Source organism: Zootoca vivipara, chromosome 13, assembly GCF_965207765.1.
Source record: "Zootoca vivipara chromosome 13, rZooViv2.hap1.1, whole genome shotgun sequence".
NCBI lineage: Eukaryota > Metazoa > Chordata > Lepidosauria > Squamata > Lacertidae > Zootoca > Zootoca vivipara.
The window spans coordinates 35,943,875-35,957,443 of record NC_142596.1 but is presented as its reverse complement, the minus strand read 5'-3'; the positions used below and the strand labels follow the sequence as shown (position 1 = coordinate 35,957,443).

General features: G+C 49.0%; 1 protein-coding gene across 2 annotated transcripts in view; it reads right to left on the bottom strand.

The window, feature by feature from the left end:
• Positions 1 to 251: 251 nt before the first annotated feature.
• CAPN15 (calpain 15) overlaps positions 252 to 13,569 on the bottom strand; it is a 92,331-nt gene continuing 79,013 nt past the window's right edge. For both annotated transcript variants that reach the window (XM_035130613.3, XM_088657021.1), the window contains exons 5-12: positions 13,143 to 13,366; positions 11,429 to 11,554; positions 9,696 to 9,848; positions 8,419 to 8,580; positions 6,764 to 6,993; positions 5,790 to 5,956; positions 3,805 to 3,983; positions 252 to 2,832 (exon numbers count right to left, since the gene is read on the bottom strand). In XM_035130613.3, coding sequence (XP_034986504.2) covers positions 2,655 to 2,832; positions 3,805 to 3,983; positions 5,790 to 5,956; positions 6,764 to 6,993; positions 8,419 to 8,580; positions 9,696 to 9,848; positions 11,429 to 11,554; positions 13,143 to 13,366 — 1,419 coding nt within the window. In that variant the 3' untranslated portion in view covers positions 252 to 2,654. The remainder of the gene's footprint in view (positions 2,833 to 3,804; positions 3,984 to 5,789; positions 5,957 to 6,763; positions 6,994 to 8,418; positions 8,581 to 9,695; positions 9,849 to 11,428; positions 11,555 to 13,142; positions 13,367 to 13,569) is intronic.

Here is a 13,569-nt window from a genome sequence, read left to right as displayed (position 1 = left end):
GACTTACCAATGTGCCTTCGGAACACATTAAATTCGTAAGTAGAGGTACCACTGTACTTAATTTCTATTTCCCAGCTGAAAGCTGCCATTTGCAGAGCAAGGGCACGGTGCAGAGGGACATTTTTATGGTTCCCCGCATTATTATCACCGTGCTCTATCTTACTTGCCTGGCATTGGTTGTGCCCATACATGGCAATGTTCTACCTTTGAGCAGTCAATGGTAGTGGAGCATTCATGTTTCCTATTTTTTTGCTTGAAGCTGCAACGAGCCCAAGAGCTCCCTGCAGCAGGAGAAGCCAGTGGTGTTGGGGCTGACAACAACTGGCATGTTGTCGTATTTCTCCCTGAATGTGGAAGTGAAAGGAATGACTGGGAGCAGGCTCAGTCCAGAGTGCACTATCCACAATGTCCCCAAGGTGGGCATTTTTTATGTCCCAAATCCTGTCCCAGACTCCCACTCACCCTCACAGTGCTCCACACGTCAACATGTGTAGACAGGGGTGGGCGGGAGTACAAATGAACTAGGCTCTTGACTGATTGCTTGTACCGGCAGCAAGGCCCTTTCCTAACTCAGGGCTTGGACTCATTTTATAGAGCAACATAATGGGGAAGACACTGCTGGTGATGAGCCCCCACAGCTTTCCAGGACGCCCTTCTCCAACCCTGTGCCCGAACCAATGAAGTTGGCAGGAAGACACCATCCCTGCTACCCTGTGCCTGAGCCCACAAGGTGGACTAGAAACCCTGTCCCTGATACCCTGTTACCGAGACCCAACTCCACAGATCTCCATCAAGCTCAGCCCCACTCTGGGTCCCCTGAAGGGCAAAAGCCATGTCCTGTCAACCTCAACTATGCATCTGTCCCAAGTGAGTGATGGTGAGCATGTGTACCACTGGCGATCCATCCAGAATCTTCTTTAAGGGTGATGATGGAGACCAACCTCTCCCTTACGGTGGGTCCAAATGAGCTCCAGAGGCACAACATACTCCAGATTCCAGCATAAGGCTATTCTCCTTGGGTGGGGAAGGAGTGCAGAAATTTCCACTGGTGCATATCTAAACTCACTTTTTTCTGGAGGCTAAGCATCTGACTGCAAAGCAGAACTGGTGGAGACCAAAAGTGCTAAAATTGACCAGGAAAGGTTTTTGGGTAGCTTTCAAATCAGCGCCAAATTGGAAGCGCCAGAAGGCACAAGGGGAGGTCAGTCGGTAAAGGGTTCCTCGTTTTCCTCCACCACAGCTGCTGACCCCTGGCTATTCTTCCTTTGGCCTGCAGATTGCCAGGAAGGGAAACTGGGAGCAACCCTGCTCCTCTGTATCATCTGAGCTGCAGGGACCACAAGTGTGAATGAACTTCCAAGCCCTTCTCAAACACCCAGGCAGCTGTGTGCCTCCCTTGCAGACTCCCAATCACTTCCTTGCAGCCTACACCCATGTCCCCAAGCCCCACTCCTCCCCACAGCAAGTGTCCCCAGCAATATATATATATACACAGACAAGCCCCTGGAAAGATCAAAAATGCCATGGTGCTAAACTTAAGCCCCAGGGGCAACGTCTCCTGCAATACCCATGTGGGTGGGCAAAATGGCTTGAAGCCTGCTTAGAAAAAATGTGCTTCTCTGGGCTTTGTTACAACACTTGTTCCTCCACACAAGTCTTTCTGAGGGGCACGGAGGCAGGAAGAGAAGCAGAGAAGGCAGGCAGAGACTCTTATCCCAAACACCACATAAATTTGGCAGCAGGTTCCACAGCTCGTGCTTAAATCAATCTTGCAGAAAAATACAAAACAGTAAGAATAACATTTTCATAGCCAGCACTCCCACCATATGTGTTGAGTCTAGCACGTTGAGTTGCACATTGAGTCTAGCCCACCACTCGTCCTGCAGAAAAACGGTGCTCACGCTGGGTGAGTAGTTTAACACAGATTCAGCTAGTTTGCAGTTAACAACACAATGGCTCTGCCATTTTTTGGTACCCCTCCGGCAACCCAATCCGCAAAACAAAAACAAAACTTCATCACCTAGCCAACCCAGTGCTGGAAGGGAGATGAAGTCCATCTTACAAGTCATCACCCCTCCACCTGCCAATGAAAATTCCAGACGTGAGAGAGACAGAGACAGGATGGGCCTACATACCCCTCATCCCAGACCCCACCCGACCCCATTGCAGCAGCCAGCTGACATTTTTAACAGTGGGGCGAGGCAACACACAGACAGACACATTGGCCAGAGGTATATTATTGTTGCAGCAGCCTTAGGATTTTTGGCGGCTGTGGGAAGGGTCGAGTCCCAGGACCTGGCGCCTGGGAGCATCTGAGCATCGCCTGCACCTGGGGCTGGGATACGTCCCTCTCCAGGGCTGTGACATTCCCTCGCTCTCCTATCTTGACAGCAGCTCTGGATAAAGTGCATCATCTGTGGGGAGGCAGGTGGGGAGGGGAGGGAGAGAGGATTTCAAGGGAGGGGGGACCTGAGCAGCTCCCTGCCTGACCCCAGGGGGTGGGAGGAAAGGCGCTTGGCTTGAGACACCCAGTCTGTCTGTCCATCCTTCTCAATCCCGATGGCTCAGTAATGGCGGCTCGGGCAACGCCTGAGACAAGTGGGGCCAGAAAAAAGGCAGAAGCAGAAGAGCGGCAGGGAGGGTGGGGCCATTTGTCATAGCGGCCGGGGTCCATGTAGCCCCGCTACCTCCGGCGTCAGCAGCGGATTGTGCGTGCCCTTGGTCGACATCCAGTCATTCAGAAAGGCCTGGGTGGCTTTGCGATGTGCCAGGCGGTGGGTGATGGAGAAACCGGCGTTGCCTTCCAGCTGGGAGAGAATCACTAGAACCTGCCTGGAAGAAAACAAAAAGGAGATAGACAGGTCAGTGAAAGAGAGAGGAAAATAGTGCTAACCCTTGCACACACACACCCAAGTCTACATCTACAAAGGAAGGCCCAAGAACAATGGTAGGAATACAATTCTAACTGGGCAACAGCCCTCTCTGGCTTTGCAAGTAGTCCTTTCATCATGCAGGAAGGTCTCAGATTTCCCAAAGGCCTTCCAATGCACCAACACTCTCTGGGATCAATGTTCTGGCCTGGTGCAGACTTAACATTCCAGATCTCTTAACCAGGTGAAGAGCAGAGGTGCGAAACCTCCAGCACACAGGTGGAACTTCCACCAGGCCTCACCACCTGGCCTACAAAGTCATTTGGGACAACCGATGCCCATCCAGCCTACAAGTGATATCATCCATTCATTGTTTTTGTTCTTATTTTTTTAATTGTGTAATTTGTGTTTTTTGTATCTATGGATGAAGGGCAGTATACAAATTTAATAAATCATCGAAGGACCAATCGGGAGCTTAAGGCGAGATGGACGAAGGCATGCTCCTATTGCCCATTAGCATAGCTGCCAAGTTATCCCTTTTTTACAGGGATTCTCCCTTATGCTGAATAGGCTTCCTCGCGAGAAAAGTGAAAACTTGGCAGCTATGCATTAGATGGTGGGTGGTGTGGGTGTGCCTTGCTTCTATTGAAATTACTGTCCAAATCAGGATGGGGCGGAATCTCCATTTTAGCAGTGGTTTCAGTGGGATCTACTTCTCCCTCCCAGTGCTGCTCCTTGAACTTCTCAAAACTGGAGGTTGAAAAACAGCGAAGGCACCTGGACTTGTCAGTTGAGGAGAGAGGGTGGCCCCCCTCCTCACATTCTACAAGGTGGCAAACTGCTTCATTCCCTCCACGTGGGCAATTCCACAACTTAAGCACACCAACAGGAAATAAAATCTAGTTCTCTCAGCCCTCCGCTGCCTCCCTCTCACCTGTGCAGCGGGGGCACACTGTCCTGCGTTTTGAGGCTGCCTCGTGTCGACACAACGTTGAAGCTGTCTGTGCAGTCGCACTGGACGTGTAGGTAGGATTTAGGGTGCCGGTTCTCCACCACCACAATGAGACCTGCCCAGCCATGTGTCAGGTAGTAGCAAGTCATCCCCTCGCGCCCCTGTGGAAGCAAACCAGGCAGTTAGTCTGGCGGCTAACAGATTGAGATTGAATCCTGACAAGACAGAAGTACTGTTTGTGGGGGACAGGAGGCGGGCGGGTGTGGAGGACTCCCTGGTCCTGAATGGGGTAACTGTGCCCCTGAAAGACCAGGTGCGCAGCCTGGGAGTCATTTTAGACTCACAGCTGTCCATGGAGGCACAGGTCAACTCCGTGTCCAGGGCAGCTGTTTATCAGCTCCATCTGGTACGCAGGCTGAGTCCCTACCTGCCCACTGACTGTCTCTCCAGAGTGGTGCATGCTCTAGTTATCTCTCGCTTGGACTACTGCAATGCGCTCTACGTGGGGCTACCTTTGAAGGTGACCCGGAAACTACAACTAATCCAGAATGCGGCAGCTAGACTGGTGACTGGGAGCGGCCGCCAAGATCACATAACACCGGTCCTAAAAGACCTACATTGGCTCCCAGTACGTTTCCGAGCACAATTCAAAGTGTTGGTGTTGACCTTTAAAGCCCTAAACGGCCTCGGTCCGCTATACCTGAAGGAGGGTCTCCACCCCCATCGTTCTGCCCGGACACTGAGGTCCAGCTCCGAGGGCCTTCTGGCGGTTCCCTCATTACGAGAAACCAAGTTACAGGGAACCAGGCAGAGGGCCTTCTCGGTAGTGGCACCCACCCTGTGGAATGCCCTCCCACTAGAGGTCAAAGAGAACAATTACCAGACCTTTAGAAGGCATCTCAAGGCAGCCCTGTTTAGGGAAGCTTTTAATGTTTGATGGATTTCTGTATTTTAGAATTTCTGTTTTTTTGGAAGCCGCCCAGAGTGGCTGGGGGAACCCGGCCAGATGGGCGGGGTATAAATAATAAATTATTATTATTATTATTATTATTATTATTATTATTATTATTATTAGTCTCAGCCCCAGACCGGCGTATCCTGCCTGCTTCCACCTCGCCCCCACATGGCAATACAGAGTCCCAACCTCCAACACTCAGGGCCAGGCTCACTCCAACTCTTTGGGAAGATGCGCGTTCCCAGGAGCACATGCACAGCTGCAGGTGCTTGGCTGCTTTCCAGAGAGAACATCCACATACAAAACTCACCCATCCAACTAACAGCAGGACACCCGCCTGCAGAAAGCTGTAGGGTTTTATGTAGCTTAGTAAGCTAGGAATTAAGGAACTCTGGCCTCACGTCTGCTATGGACTCTGTAGGTGGTCTTAAACAAGCCACCACCCCCTGAGCCTGCTTTGCACCCCAAGTGTTTTGCCTTGGACTCTGATAACACCTCTTGCTTTTCTGGATGGAGGATAGAGAGGGGTGTGGGAGCATTGCAGACAAGTTTGCATTTGCTGCTCCACCCACTATTTACTGTGACCCCACCTACCAGTGGCATGCGGCCCTTGGGAGATTGCTTAGAAAGGAATGTGGCCCACAGGTTGAAAAAAGGTTCCCCAGCCCTTACATGTGCAGTACTGAGATAGTGCGTGTGAAGCAAGTTTGAACATTTTAAAACGCTCCATAAATGTTTAAGCGTCGCGGCCACCGTTTTCCCAGTAGCAAGGCTCTTAGGCAGCTGGGGTGGGCAAAATATCTGCTGCAAACCCTGGAGAGCTGCTGCCTGTCAGAACAGATACCAGCCATCTCCAACCTGGTGTTCTCCCAGCCTTCTTGATGTTGCTTGGAGTTGTTGTCCAGCCCCCCCCCAATCCCTCACATGGTAGCCAATATGCTGATAGCGAGAAGCAGGAAAGAACAGACTCTCTGAAGCAGCCGGGTGGGGTGGGGCTGATGCCTGCATGTACCTCATGCCGTTCGCCCTTGTTCTCAGTGAGAAGAATGATGGCATCTGCCAGTGTGGTGGACTGAGCCTCGATCTGTTCCACCATCACCAAGCGGGAGCTGTAGATGGCCAGGATGTAGCTGGAGATGTCAGCAGCTGGGCATGCATTGCCAGTAGTAGGGCTGGAAACTGGTAAGAGATCGAAATAAGCAAGTGAGGCAGCATCAGGCTGCAGGGCCTCAGGTCCACAAGGGAGTCCACACCCCCAAGAATCCCTACCCATCCTGCCATGTGGCCTTTCCCTCACTCAGGCCAGCTTAGGAACATGAAGTGCCTTCCTGATTACAATACAGGCCTGGTATTTAGACTCCAACACAAGCCAAGACCTGCATTCTTGAAATAGTAAAATTTCTATTGCATTCTTGTGCAATAGTAAAAAGCAGAAAAGCACCTAAAAGGCCACCCAGAGAAGCTCCCACCTTCCCAAGTGTAAAATAAACCAGTCCCCGCCCCCTACACACAGGGGTATTCGGAGAACTCAGACGACAAGCTTCAAATTACTACATACATTGTTGGTATTGTCTACTCAGAAGGAAGTCCTACTGAGTTCAATGGGGCTCTCTCCAAGGTGATTGGTGTTAGGACTGCAATCTGCAAGAAGCCAATGTTTAAGCAATGAAGGCAACTTTCAACCGAGAATTAAGACTGAGGAAGGGGAACCTGTGGGGTTCCAGATGGAACTCCCAATTCTCATCAGTCCCCACCAGGATGGCCAATGGTCAAGGATGAAGTTAGTTTCGGCCCCAGCAACTTCTGGAGGATCACAGGCTCCTTCATTGCTTAAAGCTGTTCTGAAAACACATGTGCCTTTTTCTTCTAACAGTGACCCCCCCCTTTTTAACACCCCCAAGCTCTCAGCAGGCAACCCTACTGCTGGAACTGGCAGGCCCACTGCCCTAGGAGAGTCAGAAGTAGACCCTGCCATGCAACCCTTACCTTGGCTTGAGGAGGTGCCTGTCACTAGGGTAGTCCAGTGATTGAAGGCACAGCACACCACCGCATACTCTCCCGGCTCCAGCATGACATCACAGTTGACAAACTTCTTGACTGCCCGCTTGCTGTGCGCCATCAGGCGGCCCAGGCTGAGCTTGCTGCCATTGATGAAGGTGGCTCGGAAGACCATGATGCAAAGGTCCAGCAAGTGGCTGTCCACTGTGTCCGAGCGCCTGCCAAGGGAAAGGAGGGAAGGGGCCATGGCTCAGTGTGAAAGCATGCAGGAAGTGCCAGGTCCAATCTTTGGCGGGGCTGGGAATCAGTCTGTGGGAACCTGCAGCCAGTTGCTGCAGACCACACTGAATTGGATGGGCCAATTGCTAGACTCCTGGTGTAAAGGAGTTCCCAACATTCCTGTGAAGTGCAGTGGAGTCAGAAGTCACTGCACAAGCCGCTGTACCCACTCTCTTTCACCAAACAGGATAACACAAACAATATGAGGTGGGGGGCAAAAATATGGATCTTGCCAGACTGCTGTCTTGGTAATAGCAGCTTGCAGCAGTGGCCTCACCACCATTTCCATCGTTTCTTTGTTTAGAGTTTCTGTCTTCAGAGAAACATAGACTTGTAGATTTGGAAGGGACCCGAAGGGTCATCTAGTGGCAGAGAGAGAAGGATTCGAGGCATAAGGAGGGTAGCCTTTCTGCTCCTCTAATAGCTGATGGAAGCCTAGCTTCTCCAATGACACCATGGGCAACAAGCTATTCAGAGGTACAGAGAGAGCCCGGCCTGAAACCCTGGAGGGCTGCTGCCAATCAGTGTAGACAGCACTAAGCTAGATGGATCGATGGTGTAAACTTTGTAAGAGGCAGCTTCCTATGCTCCCTAGGTACAAGGGTCCTGCTTTCTGCTACACATCTGGCCACCCTAGAGAAAAAAAGCAGGCAGATGAGCATGTTAAAAAAACAACATCATCCCATTACTGGGTCCTGTGGTGAAGTTTGTAGCAGTTAAAAGTGGGTTCTGAGTCTGAAGATCACAGAAACTAATGACTAAAAAATGCCTGTCACTATGAGGGATGGGGAGATGAGAGAAGAGGACTTGTCTATTGTAAGGACTCACAGGGGAGAGAGGCAGCACATGTCTATAAATATATAAATACCACACCTTTCAATGAAGGCCACTGTCATGGCTTGAGGACCAGATTTTCCCGGCAGTGCTTTACCTTCCTGGTAAAGTGGCAGCCTTTCACTGATATAGAAGGAAAGGGATGTTCACAGGGCCGATCATTACAGCACGGGGCTAAACCTGTTCCACTGAGAAACAATAATGCCCCTATCTGTGTAGCCACAGTTCTCCCAATCTAGACAGCTGCAATCTTCATTCTGTTCCTTAGTCATGTTAGAAGAGCAGGACAAATGGCAGGAAATGGCTTTTATGTTGTGAGAGGATAGCAGTGCCACCACCATCATGCTATGTGTCGGCTCAATAGCAGTTGAGCTGGAACTGGAGATGGGACTAAACAAAAGAGGGGTCAATGCACAAGTGACGATTGCCAAGATGCAATGCTAGTTCTAGAGTAACTAGGGTGATGTAAACAGTGTGCAAGAGCCTTGAATCTTTGTTCAGTGGCTGATGTGTGTGATCTGCGACCTCACCTGCTGCCTTCCTGGAAGAGGGCGAACTCCAAAGTTGCACGCTCCAGCACAGTCAGTGAGGTGACGGTAATGGGTCCACTGGCTTTGTTGGGAAAGGTGCCCTGCACACGAACTTCATGCCAGTCTGAATGGAGCTTGCAGATGTCCACTGAGTCGAAATACCTGGGCAAGGGGAAAGGCAGTTGTCAACCCCGGAAGCAGCTGTAGCCAAGATCAGATGAGTCTCTTTTAGACAGCAATCAAGGCACCCCTGTAAAATCTTCATTGGTAATGGCACAGTTTCCTGGGGGTGGTGGAAGGAGGACCACCTTTTTGTGGAAGAGACAGCTGTGTTGCTGTCCATCTTTCTCTTCCCTCTACACTAGCGTGGCAAACCTTTTCTGACCTGAGGACCACACCCAAGCTTCCAAGGGCAAAATGCAAAAGGGGGTAGTGCTACTTTCATAACCCAGCACAGAGAAAGTTCCAATCTGCTCCTCAACCATTGAGTGCCAATCAGCTGGAGGGAGGATTTTTCTCTCATCATAGCATGAACTAGCATGAACTGAAAGATTCTCCTCTCCTTCCAGGAATGTGCAGTAACATACTTTGCAATGGCCTTCTTGACACTGCAAAAGTGCCTCTTTGTTCTCTTGCATGCCACCCCTGCTAACAGGTCAGAGCGCTCTGGAAAACTGGAAGGAGTGATTCTTCCTGTTCCCAGAGTACTCCCACCTGCTTGCAATGAAGCACTCAGGGGTTCCCACATTCAGCGCCATAGTTGCAAATTTTGCTGGGAGCTTAAGGCCCACATTAAATAGCTTGGTGTGTCTGATTCTGGTCTCACACTTTTAAAATATTCTAGTTTTCTGTGAGCTCCATCACAGTAGAGGGAGAATGCACAGCTCCCAAAGAACTGGAAGCAAATTCAAACTAACAACTCATGAGAAGGACAGGGGATTCAGAGCAGCAATTCAGCAAGCTAACAATAAACCATGGCTTAAAACTGGCTAGTCATTCTGACTTATTAGGGAGAAGCAAACCACAAACCCTGGTTCAGAAGGAACAGGTTGGTTTGTCCCATTCGCACCAGGGAAGGAGCAAAGCGGGAGTGAATGAGCAGTGCATATGAGCACTCTGCTTGTACACATTGAAGCATGATAAGTCAGCAGTACATGTGTCTGTGCCTTAGATCTGCATCAGAACCAGGAGGTCACACTCCAGCCCAATCCAAGCTTCTAAAGGCAGCAGAGCAAGGACCCAGAAACACAGGACAGTCTGTGCAATTTTGCCAGTACCTGATGAAGTCATTGTACTCCATCCAGAAGACCCCTTCACTGCTCCCGTGGGGCATCAGCTCATGCCGCAAGTGTGCCGGCCAGTGGGGCCATTCGTCAGACCAGCTACCATTCCAGGAGAAGCGGCCCCAGGGGTTACGGAGTCGTAGGAGCCTGAAAGAAGCAGCAAGACAGAACTGAACTTAAGCTTCTTTATTTAAGTTATAAAGTTCTATTCTGCCCGCTCTTAAAAAAAGAAACCCCAAAGAGGGCTTACAACAGAGCAACATTCGTCAATAGCCACAATAGAGACATTTCTTCCAGAACAACAGGGTCAGATGAATCAGGAAGTTAAATTGCTTAAAGTATGCAGGGATATAAACGGTTTTTATGAAGGGTGAAACCAGACTAAAAGATTTTAGAATGAGTTAATTATTTTAGTTTCAGTTGATGAATCAATGATCAATCAATCAAATCTGAATGTGTGTCAAAACATTATATCTAGTGGGCTTCATAGTACATTATAGTAGTGGACTTCATTTTCAGATTACTGTATGCATATATGTGCTATAGGAGGCATCATCCTAGAAAAGCCATTATCGCCTTAAAAGAGGAAGAATGCCTCTTTAAAACAAATACAAATGTCACCTGCATTTTTAATAAGAACTTCTAATTTGTTTTTTTGCCTGCCCAATTAACTGAGAACCTGTTCAACCATACCGGAATTTTTAAATGGATTAATCTAACAAATCAATCAACTAAGTTTGCAGACCTAGTTAGATTACATTTCCTGAAGATAACGAAGGATGGGCTTTGATACCATCCTTTTGGGAAGAAGAGAGATCACCCAACACAGCTTTGGGCTTCTGTTTGATTAAGAAGGGATGTAAAAAAAAAAAACCCAACCTTTTAACCAACACACAAACACACACAGGTCAGCAGAGGAGTAAAAAAAGAACCTTTGTCTGTGCTTTGATGTCTAGTGAGTACTGGTATGTCAGGCATAGATGGATGGTGGTTCCTGGAGCACAGCTTCCCCTTTGAGACAGAAGGTGGGATGAGAGGTGCTCATTCCCCAAGGGTTGATGGGCCCAGGGAAGTGGTCTGTTTTGAACTTTATAAACCCAGAACCAATTTTAACCCCAATCTGCAATGCTTCCTTAAATCATCTCCTGCCCATGCTCATCTCTCTTGCTCTCAGGTGGCCACACACAAAGGTCCAGCAGAGCCTGTTATGTCTCATTACAGTTGCCAAGACTGAGCAAGAAAACACACTTTGCAATCTGGAAATTCTGATGCCCTTTCACCTTTTTGCCTACCTCTCAAAATGATTTCACCCTGGGGAGGCAGGCAAAGAGCTAAATAGGAGCACCAAAGTACCAATCTTACCCTACATTAAACTCCCGGCTCTTCTCCAGGAAATATATCTGCAATATTCTTTAGTTCTCATACCTGCATCTTTCCTTAGTATATCTCCATACGGCCTTACAGTGATGTTATGGGCAGATAGTTGAAGTGAACAACAATCCACGAGTCAACATTTTAAATCAGATGTGGTGAACCTTTGGTCCTCCAGATGTTGCTGAACTACAACTCCCATCATTCCTGGACACTGGCCATGCTCTCTGGGGCTGATAAGCATTTTAGTTAAGCAACATCTGGAAGAACAAAAGTTCCTGCACACCTGCTTTAAACCAAACAAGCAGCCTGCCTAATTAGCCAAGAGCCAACTATCTTTTCTTGGCCATTTTTACCTGCACCCTTGCACATCTCGGACATCTAATATGGAATACGCATGCCGTGGACGAAGGCCCATGCTTTCGTAGGCTGCATCATCCACCTTCATGTTGCCCCCTCCACAGGATGCACCCATCAGAAAGCTGAAGGATGGGAAAGAAAAGGGAGTGGGGAGGGGATAAAAGAAACATAACACAAGATTTACACTACCAGGCTTAGCATCAGGAGTCAATGGGAGGATAACTGGGGAGCTAAAGTTATCTTATAAGGTATGTATCACCCCACATTTTGCATAAGCTGGAAAGGTTGTTAATGGCATGCAGAAATACAAAGCTAGTTAGCCCTCAGGCTAAGGGAGATACGGCCGCCACCACTGCAAGATGCAGGGACTGCAAATGCAGGAATTGCTTGCGCTTCTTAGGACTGGTCTATATGTACTGCAAAATGAGATGGCACAATCCTGGCATGGCAGAGTGGACTGTACCAGACTGCAAGGGGAGAAGGGAAGAGGGTGCCATCTCTTAACAATCCCTGCAAATACTTTATTTTGGGGGGCGGGCAGGAAACAGCATGCTGGGCTAAAATATTCTAATTCACTCCTTGCTGTGCTATTTTTCTACTTGTAGAAGGTTTTCTTTACACACAGATACAATCAGAAATATGATCCTGTACCTATAGCCTGATGTAGGGCAATCTATTTTACCACTTGATTTTGTTGCTTGTGTAGACTAGGCCTAAGTTTCTGATTATAATATAATATAATAATATAAATATGAGATTGGGTCTGAGTTTCTAGGTTAATTCATGGTTTGTTTCATATCAGTAGTAAGGAGGGACTTTGGCAAACATGCCTTGCAGCTGATGCCTTACAGTAATGCTAAAACTGGTACCAAAAGCCTCGTTGCAGGAATGCCCAGTTCCCAACTGTGCACGTGATACCACTTTTGAGCCGCTTACACTCAGTTGTCCAGCCCCCTGCTCCCCATGCAATGACTACATGCAACGTAACCCTCACCCACCTTCCTGCCACGCTCCTCTTCTGCCTCTGCAGTAATTGCTCAGCCTTGCACTCTTGGCAGGTGGAGCAAAGCGGGGAGGTGGCCTATATTCAGCAGCTGTTGCATGCAGAAGAGTATTGCACACAGGCAGACAAAGCTTTGAATGGCAGGAGTTCTAACATTCGTACACTATTGGGTTGGGGCTTTAACGGTATGATCTTTTAACAGGGGCTCTGAATTAGGTCACATCCACACCATACATTTAAAGCACATGGCTCCCCCCCTCCAAAAAAAATCATGGGAACTCAACTGCTCCAGCTGAGAATTGAATAGTCCATGCAGCAGAAGCACAGAACAGAACAGCTTGGGGCTTCTCTTTTCTCTTGGGCTGACGGCACAGGCTGTACCTAGCTCTGAGTGTTCATGGGCATTTTGGACCAATACAGAAAGCATCCCATGACACTAGCCTCTCCAAAGCAGCTCACCAGAGCAGTGCATTCTGAGATTTGCAGTCTATCTGCCATTCCAGCTTACTAAGGATGAGAGTGGCCAAGGGATGCATTTTACAGCAACAGGCCTTAGCTCTCTATCTTTGCTAAAGCCACAGCAGTAAGCTCAATGAAATTCCACTTTTCCCTTAGTCTAGATGCGGCCCGGCCGGCCGCAGATACCAAATCAGTCTTTACGCTCCTCACAGCTGAAGGGGAAAGCCCTCCCTCCTGCCTCGTCTTACCCAGCCTCCTTAGAACTCAGCATTTTGGCCCAGATGAGGTCAGTGTCAATGGGCTCCTCGCGAGGGTTAGTGGAGCTGACCTGCAGCATCAGGCTCTCGCAGGGGGCGCCGGTTAGCGTAGCTAGGCCTTCAATAGCGCGCCCTGCCTGGAGGGCAAAGTACGAACCATGGAGTTTGGCCAGGGCTTTCTCAATAAGGGCCACCCATAGCTGCTTCCTCTGGGCCTGGGGGAGAAGAACACAAATCAATGGCTGCAAACAAGGCTGTCGACCAACTTCAGAGTTCACAATTGATTATTTCTCTTTTAATAGAGTGTGTTAATTGCATTTAAATACATTTGCATGCTACAGATGGGCTAAGGGTGACCTTATCTGCCTACAGCACAAGCGTTAACAAAGGGTGGAAACCCTTGGCTAGAGTTGTGTGT